Genomic DNA, 9,590 nt, shown 5'->3' with positions numbered 1-9,590 from the left:
ATTATATATTGAGATCCCTCATGGAAATACACAGCATCAACCCCAACATACACATACACATACACAATCATCATCATATAAATATTTATATAAATATAAATAATAAAATACTGCCTGTGGACACCCAAAACCACTGGAAAGGACAAAAATAATAAAAAGTAACAAAACATGGCAAAGCCTGCTATAACAGGAAAATGATCAATAACAGCATGGACCAATGTGTTTTATTCTTTTAATGTCAACCATTTACCAACATTAACAAACTTATTTAATGAAGAAGAACACATCTTAGGTTTTACTGGGATACAGCACTCAGTACATTCAATGTTGTGGAACATCTGCGAGACAACTTATAAGATAGGATGTAAGATTGACAGATTTGCATTGTAAGATGGGTATTAATTAGTAAATGAATCTAGCATCCAGTGTCATATAGAGTTTACACACGTTACACACTGAAGCTGGTGCAGTGACAGAGTTCAGTTCAGTTACTTGGTAAATATTTGTATAGGATTCTGACTGGTCAGGAGGCAAGGATATATTTTCCGTAACAGCAGTTCAGACAATAGAGTGTCAGCTGTAATTCAATCACTGGTTTGTATTCGGCTTTATTAACACTCATAGAAATGTAAGAACTGTTTGTAGCTGTTATAATGCAAGTGATACCAGGAACTAACTTGTTCCACAATAATTGTAACTATGAACAGATAAAAAGTACGACATGTCAAAATGGTTAGCTTTGGGATGTGCTGTTTCAGTGTGTTTTTTCTTTCAAACAGTGCCTACACTGCTATATACCTTGTGCGTCATTTTCTGAGATGAGCTGAAGCTAGAAGAGACTCTTTTCACATTTAGACTGGAACAAAACCACTGCTTGTCTTTAGTTCTTTTTTCCATTCACAGAGACCAAGATGCTGCGAGTCCACATGGTACAGCTTCAATAAAACATTAGCTTCCTCTTTTCAGATGTGGGTAGCTGGCCACAGTTCTTGCTATGGCCTCCTGCAGCCTCACCACTGGCTTGTAGCCCATGTCCTGCTTGGCACGCGAACAGCTGTAGTAGTGATGGGTGCCAGCCAGTGCCACACGCATGGGGGTGAAGGTGGGCTTGATGTTCACCAGGGGGCGCAGTAGAACAGTAATCAACCACAGCAGAATAGCTATTCCATAAACCAGAGCGTAGGGTAGGTGGTAGCGAGGTGCATCGTAGCCTAAACCGACCAGCACCTGGGACATGAAATCCCAAAAACGGATCGGCTCGTCGTTGGTTATATGATACGCCTGTGATAAGATATAAAAAAGGAAATGTATAGTTAACATGCTAACAGTTCTGGGAAACAGGAAATTATACACCAAATCAGAGCAAAAAATATTCTATTAATATATTACTTCCTTTTGAAAAAAGCATTAATGGCAAAACATTGGCCTTAATATCACAGCAAATTGCAATCCAGTTAAAGACTACAAAGGACAGTCTTGACCTTGGTTTTCATCCACAACACCACCATATGATGGACATTCTGCATATTATCATTTGGTGATAGAATCCAACTAACCCATATCCATATTCCTTTAGGCTAATAATTCATTGTATATTCAGTTACTGAACTGAAGTCACCTTAGAATAGGAACACCTGAATACCTGCTCATCGATGTAGTTATACAACCAGCACAATACATACAGTCATACAGATACAGTCCAAGAGCTTCAGTTAATGTTCAGACATCTGATTGGCCTAAAGTGAGATGTCTAACTCTAACTATGGTATGGTTGTTGATATCAGATGAGCTGGTTTGAGTATTCTGGGGTTTTCAGATACAACAGTTTAAAAAGAATGGTATGGAAAACAAAAAAAAAAAACAAAAAAAAAAAAACAGTGAGTGAGTGACAGTTCTTTCTCAAGACGTATTTAATGCTTAAAGATATGAGTGCTGTTATCTTACTTCATGTCAGTACAGGCAGTGTAGCGTTTCTTGTAGGTGTCAGGTTATGTAACTGTCTGCTTGCAGATGAAAGATTTTTTTAAAAAACACTTACTGACAAAGATTTAATCTAGAAGACCATGCTTTAGGACAAACATTATACCCTGACTGTGTGATTTTATCAAACTTGTTTTGAAGTAAGATTTATTAGAGGTTAAGTATATTGACTCTATTTAAGTGCTATTGTAAGCACTTAAATACCATCTAATGTAAATTAAACAGAACTGTACTGCCAAACCTTCCATTGTCACTTACATAGTTAATGATGCCCATGTTTACAAACCCATACACACCTTTCCGCAAAGTGGGGAGTCTGCTTTCAGATGCTCAGCAGCTAGGATGTGTCCATGCACTACATTTTCCACATAGGTGAAGTCCACAAGGTTAGTACCATCCCTGTAAAAATCACAAAGATGTTTTTAACATGCATGAAATATGACAAAGGTCAAATCCTAGATCGTCTAATTCAGCCCATGAGCTCATATGTTTGAGTCAGCACAAAAAAAAGCACCATTTATGTTTAGTTGATTTGTTTTTTGTATTGGTTTCTTCTAAACTGTTATTTGTTGCTCTACACACTATTTAATTTGTGTAATTAACCAAAGACCTCCTGTGTACAGCATTAAAGCCAGAGGATATACATCTTCCTATCATAAGTTTTTTATAAACCATGAATAATTACCTTGCTATTGCTATCTAGACACAAAATAAAAAGCAATATTCACCAAAAAAGAAAAAACTAATTCAAGTCTTACCGCTTACTGTTGACAGTAAAATGCCTAGATAATATTTTCTCCTTTTTAAAACCAATTCATGAAACTACTGAGAAAACTGGAAGAATTTTAATAGGGGATGAATGCTTTCAATTAAAAGGTAGAATAGAATTTCATTTACATTTCACTAGACTATCGATTTACACGTCTTAATAGCATCTTACTTAGTGCACAATAGTCATAGCCTTGAGTCATCTGTACTGTAAAACTTCAATTATCTTTTAGTTGAGTTGCAGAGAAATGCTCAACAATCGATCAAATCCTGTGTTTAAAAAGCTATTAGATAGCAGAAGTATAAATATTGATCCTACTCCTCACTGGATGCAAGATTAAGAAATTTTATAGCATAATTCTTTGGTCCCTCTGTGAGATGTGTATTTTTTAGCTACATTCATCATCATCTTTCAGTACTCATTCTAAAAAAAAAAAATCAATTATTACTTTATATAAACAATAACACATCATGGAAAATTGTTATGTCATGTACCCACATACTGGGCTCCAGTTTCCATAGCCTGACCACAAAATTATGCCAGAGACCCTTTTAAATGCAAAGGCTTTTTGCTTCAATGCTCTGTATTTCTCCAGTCAGTGAGGAGCTTCAGCTGAGTTTCAGTTCATTAACCTGCAGACGGACAAAGCACTCACCTGAGCTACTGCAGTGTGACAACAATGAGGTGAAGCATTCCAAACATTTGATCATTTCAGTGATTCATGCCACTGTGTCGTGGTGAGACAGCAAGAAGTTTCTCTCGGATGACTCCAGAGAGGATGCAAAGCAGTCAAATATGCACTCAAAATGCCTGTCACTGGCAGTAGATAACTGCACTGGTAGTGAAGGCTGCTTTTCGCAGGGCTTACGGCAGGATTTGATGGCCAAACCAGCATACTGGGATTAACAAGCATCTCTGGACCAACACAATGAGCTTTCCATTTACTTGGATAACCTGCATCAGAGCTAAAGAGGAAGACTCAAGTCAACTATTCAGAATCTTTGCAGATTGGCCAAGTTCAACTCACCTTAAATGAAGGTGCAGGAAAACCAGATATTGCTTCCACTGTGGCAGCTTAGTGCATCATATTGAGCGCCTATGACGGCCACACAACAGCTTTCCTACTCTCTTCCATAAGTGAGCACCAATCACTTAAAAATGGTGTGTCCATTTCTGCTCTTATCCCACCAAACATCTTTATCAAGAGTGGTGGCTGAATTTTCAGACACTTCTATTGTTTTAGCACTACAGGTGCAAACATTGAGGATGGGAGGTGAAGGGACTGTGACGTCCTTCACCTTGGAAATTATGTTGAAAATCAATGCTTTGCATTCAAGTACCTCACCGCCTCAAGCCTCCAATGGCTACAATGTCACAACCCTCTCATAAGGTGAAATGATCCGATGGTCACTCTTCTGTGACTATAACACAGGCTCATCGTAGCAGCTATCACCACTAAAAGCCCAGAATTAGATTTAAGGCGGTAATTCTGTTCAATTTAAGGTCAGCAATTCCAAGGCCTCCACTCTGGTTCTACTTCACTACTCAACTGCAATTATCCTCTCTCAACAGCTGAACACAAGGCACTGGGGGAGTACATCACAGAAGCACTCATACTAGTATATCTGTCCTTCCACTTCACTAGCACTAGCTTGGACTGTTCTTTGTTCAAAAGAAAGGACGCACACTCAGACCCTGAATTGATTTACCAGGGTATTAACCAAGTCACAAAACATCAATATTTCATGCAAGTCACAAAATACAGAAATCCTTTGCATATTGTCCTTGCAGATATAAATTTAAGTAATAATGCTTCTTTGAGCTATTCTCTCTCAGTAGTGCTTACAAGCTGACCAGCATTTACAAGGGTGATACGTGTAAATCCTTTAGCACCCCCCTCTGGCCATCAGAAGTATTGGTATGTGTTCTCTGATGCCCCCTCTGTCTTCCAGGTGCTATTAAATATTTTGTGACATCTTGGGAAGGGAACAGAACTAATATCTTCCTAGAATCATTCGTTATCTGTGCCATTTCCTGGGACATCTGATCCCAAGAGATCCCAGACCAAAATTATCTCTTTGGGCTTATACATCTTTGGTTATGGGACATGGTTATTGGCATGTTTAGCAACATTCACAAATTCATTTCCTCATACGCCAGCTTTCCCGAAAACAATGTCTACACCACCTCAACACACATAGTCACACATCACTCGAGACTTTACCACTAATCTCCCACCATCACTATAGAACACAACTACGACTATTTTAGACCAGTTTTTAAAGTAATTTCCCTTCCAAAATTAGCATCTCGGATCAAAATGTCTAAATCGCTATTTATGGTTATGTGTGAACATACACTGGAATCCCTAAGGATTTTATCTGATCATGGGGCTCAGTTCACCTCTTAAGTTGAAGAGATGGGAAATTTTGGAGTCAACATAAGCCTCGCATCTGGATATCATGCCCAAACAATTGGAAAAGTGTAGGAAAACACTCATCAATGCCTTAAACAAGTATCACAACAAATGAGAACGTTTTAAATTGTTGCCAGAGTGGACACAAAGGTACTTCACAGGGCTTCAGAATGGGATCAAGGTTCTCTAGACTTAGCTTTAATATCTCATTGACTCACTGGGGTATTTCCCAGAAAACAGAAGTTGGGTTCCAATCCAAGACATTCTCAATTCTGTATCCTCTGAAGAGTTTCATGCCAGATCTGGTCGTCTATTCCTATGCCTAAGAGGAAGGCCATGAAACAGCTTAGCTCATATCATAGCTGAATACACATTTCTGCTTAATTTGGATTTTTTTTATTATTTTGTCTTAGAAATAAAGAAGTTCTCTGGACTGCCTCTAAGTTGTTGTAAGATTTAGCAGCATCTTTTAGAGCTAAAATAATTCATGAAGTACTCTATGAGACTAGTTTCTCCTGAACCAGCCAGTTATTAGCCACATTTACCAACAGAAGAACATTTATTTTGGGAATAGGGCCCAATGTTGTCATATTAACTGAGAAATATGCACGGAGCAGAAGTCGATCTCCTCCACGTAGGTGACATATAGGGACATTAACTTTTTTTCATTGCTCACATAAAGCCAGTCTCGCTTACCCAATGATGAACTTCATCTTGCCTTTGCGTGCTGTGTCTACAAGAATGGGCACAAGCTGAGGGTCTCGTGGACCAAAGATCCCATGAGGACGAATTGCCACGGTGAGGAAATCTTTTTCTTTACTGCATGCTTGCAAGACAATCTACCCGGTAGGCAACAAGAAATAATTAGATTATATAAAGTATGCTTTGTTCAAATATATGGGTCACTAATTAAAAGTACTACAGCAAAGCCAACAAACATAAAATATCTATAAACAGATATCGACCTTCTCCTGGTGAATTTTGGTCTCTGTGTAGTAATCAATGGGCTTTTTTGCATAAGGCAAATCTTCTTTTCCATTCTTGATGTCAGTTCCTTCAAACACCACACTGGCACTGCTGGTTAGGACAAGTTTCTGCAAACCAGATAATAAGGCCTTGAAATATCAGGCAATTCAGTGTTCAAACGAGAAGTGACTTCTGTGGAATCTAATAGTTTGTGGAAAAAAACTAACAAACCATTCTGTCTTAAGGCTACATCTTATAAATGTCAAAAAATATCCACAGAGCACAGAAATCTGGAGAAATTTTAATCTCTACCCTATTTTATGCAATCTGTCTGTTTGGACAAATATTACTAATTAAATATCCATTAATGCAGCCATCGTGATCATTTATGACTGACATTATGGTCACCATTTATAATGAATACTGAGTAAAAAATTATGTAACTATACATATTAATAAAACAATAATATAGAAAAAATAATATAGGTAAAATGTTTACAGCAGCAGAATCCTGTGCTCTTATTGCTGTGGCCTGGGTTCGATTCCTGGGCAGGGAGCTAACCCAGCCACTGAAGTGTTAACTCTCTGTACCGGACCCAAGCCTGGATAAAATGGAAGGAATGGCATTTGGCGTAAAACCTGTGCCAAATCCAAACATGTGGACCAAATGCTCCACTGTGGCGACCCCGATTAGGGGAGCAGCCGGAAGAACAACAGAGTAGTGCAAAGGGGCAGTGCTGCTCCCTCACAGGTCAAGGGTCCCTGGTTCAGTTTTGAACTTAGGTTACTGTCTGTGTGGCGTTTCATAGTTTCTTCCAGTCTCCGTGTGAACTTTCTCTCTGGCTAAACCCTAATAGACTGACATCCTGTCCTGGTGTGCATTTCCTACCTTCCTTGAATGGGTCCTGTGCTCACTGCAACCCTGACTAGGATTGAGTAGTTACTGAAAATTAATAAATAAACTGCTTGAATGTAATAAATAGTATCAGTTTAACATTTGCTTTTCCACACTTGTGCTCGCTGAACATCTCTAAGATCAAGAATTGCTATTATAATAATCTCCAATCTACTGGGAAAGCTGTGGATATTTGTGCAGAATAACTGAGTTCCACTCTAACTGTGGCAAACTGTCTTCATTGAACTCTCTTTGTGCATCATCCTGGAAAAGGTTTAAGCCTCTTAGTTCCAGTAAAGGGAAATCTTAATACTACAGCATACAGAGTCATTCTAGTTCATTGTGTGCTTCCAGCTTTGTGGCAACAGTTTTGGAAGAACCACAGGTGTCCATAAATTTTTGCCCATACAGTGTATCTCTGAAGTGAGAGTTCCATACTTGCACCCCGGCCTCTTGGCAAGCCTGAAGAACAGTGCGTGTGCCTTCAACGTTAACTTTCCAGAAGAGAGCTCGGTCATCACAGGCTGGTGAAGGAGAAGCGCAGTGAAACACCAGTGACACATCCTTCAGGATTTTCAGCAAAGCCTAAAGATGAGAATTTTTTTTAAAAGTATGAAACAAAATCTTGTGTTCTTTACTGATCAGTGGATGTCTCAATATATTATTGTCAGCCCTGTTATCAGTTCTGTAAACAATATTGATGGAAGCAAACACTTAAAATTCTTGGGATCCTTCCAATGATGTGTGTGTACAGATGATATTATTATTACAAGGTCACTTACCCAGTCATTTAAGCCACCTTTTTACACTTTTCATTCATTCAATTATTTAGTGCATGCAAAATGTTTTATAAGGAAGTGAAAAAATCTGATCACCTGTTTGTCACACAAGTCTCCTTGGTGAAATGTGACTCCGGGAATGTCATATCTCTGAGCAATATCAAACACAGCCACTGAGTAGCCTTTCTCCACCAGACGCTCAACAAGATGCCTCCCCAAAAAGCCAGAGCCACCAATGACAGCACATCTTTTACTGCTCTGTTCACAGGAAACATTTTATTTTCAATCTCAATTGTTTAATTATTATTAGTAGTATTGCTTAAATATTTTCATGAATTTTTGGACAAGATTAAGCTTTTGTGAATTTCCCTTAGAAATGTGTGGATGGTGTGTGTTCATGGTGCCATGTGATGGACTCCATTCATTCAGCAAATGCTTTTATTCAAAGTAACGGTGTAATCATTATTTCATATATATTCATATTCACTTATCCTTAAGGCTTAATAGTCATAAAAAGAAACTCCTCAGAATTTATTCATATTCAATTCAATTTAATGGCATGACAAACAATGGTGTATTTATACAACTACTACTACTACTACTACTACTACTACTACTACTAATAATAATAATAATAATAATAATAATAATAATAAATGACAATGTTGAAGTAAAGGTAGAAACAGAAAACTGGACAATGGAAAAAAAAAAAAAGTCAACTACATCAATAGTAGTAGCAATAATAATAATAATAATAATAATAATAATAATAATAATAATAATAATAATAATAATAATATAGAAAGACAGAGAGAAAACTATTGTTTATGGATGTTTTGAAAGTGAATCTCTGAGTAGGCTTTTTATATAAATTGACTACCTTAAAATGGTCACATACTCTATTGTATTTAACTTACAATAAACATAAATAAGTAAATATATAAAATAGCGTTAGACTCACCGGTCGGATGCGCGTTGCCATTACAAAAGCAGTGAAAGGGTTCGAATCTTTTTATCGAGTCAGATCAATTAGTTAACTGTTCTCAAACTGACTGCAAACTCCTTTACACAGGAGAACTGAGAGCTCCGACTGTCCTCCAAGCAGATGAAGAACACATAACAAGCAAATCTCCACATGCACACACCTGTAGAAAGAAGACTTTGAACTTGTGATGCGACTCTTTTCAGTGAATCGATTCATTTGAATCAGTTCACCAATAAGAGCCAGTCTTTCAGGCTTCTAAACAGATCTAAAATCTTACTCAAAAAAAAAATTATTGTAAAATCACCATAAATACAGTAAGAATCTCTGCATTAAAGAAGAAGATATACGGGTCAGCTCTGAGCCGGCTAAGGAGTCGATTCGTTCGCGAACAACTTACCACTGTTTTGCACAATGACCGGTAAACCAATGACTGGTAAACCTAATCCCGAACGGCTCCCTATTCTCTTCATAAGTGCACTTATATAGGGTGTAACGTACTGGTTTCTACATCCTACTTAGTGCACTATATAGCCATTATCGTGCAATTTGAGATTCAACCAATGAACATATCAGCTGACAGAGCTGCCCGCTGCTATAGGCTACACTGATCCTCTGTTATAGAGAACACATGGATCTGACCAATAACGAGAGGTTCACGTAATATTACGCCACTGCCTTGGTCAATAAATGATTGGCATTTTTTAGTGCCCGCCCTCACCTTTATGTTTGTAAATTAGGTAAACAAAAAATGAGAGAATTCACTAAACTGTAATGGCGCAAATGTGTTTATGTAGGATGGT

The 9,590-nt window shown here is 37.8% G+C and overlaps 1 protein-coding gene across 3 annotated transcripts; it reads right to left on the bottom strand.

The window, feature by feature from the left end:
* Positions 1-34: 34 nt before the first annotated feature.
* nsdhl (NAD(P) dependent steroid dehydrogenase-like) lies at positions 35-9,322 on the bottom strand. 3 transcript variants are annotated; one of them, XM_058398106.1, is made up of 8 exons: positions 9,188-9,322; positions 8,767-8,950; positions 7,902-8,063; positions 7,465-7,611; positions 6,131-6,259; positions 5,862-6,004; positions 2,277-2,379; positions 35-1,281 (listed from the first exon to the last, which is right to left on the bottom strand). In XM_058398106.1, the coding sequence occupies exons 2-8, from the start codon at positions 8,785-8,787 to the stop codon at positions 949-951; spliced, it is 1,038 nt and encodes a 345-aa protein (XP_058254089.1). In that variant the 5' UTR covers positions 8,788-8,950; positions 9,188-9,322; the 3' UTR covers positions 35-948. The 3 variants fall into 3 exon arrangements, with proteins under 3 accessions (XP_058254089.1, XP_058254090.1, XP_058254088.1); XM_058398107.1 differs by having other exon boundaries at positions 9,095-9,196; XM_058398105.1 differs by lacking the exon at positions 9,188-9,322 and having other exon boundaries at positions 8,767-9,172.
* Between the last annotated feature and the right edge of the window lie 268 nt (positions 9,323-9,590).

Source organism: Hemibagrus wyckioides, linkage group LG08, assembly GCF_019097595.1.
Source record: "Hemibagrus wyckioides isolate EC202008001 linkage group LG08, SWU_Hwy_1.0, whole genome shotgun sequence".
Classification (NCBI taxonomy): Eukaryota; Metazoa; Chordata; class Actinopteri; order Siluriformes; family Bagridae; genus Hemibagrus; species Hemibagrus wyckioides.
The sequence above is the reverse complement of the archived record's forward strand: the minus strand, read 5'-3'. Positions and strand labels throughout refer to the sequence as shown.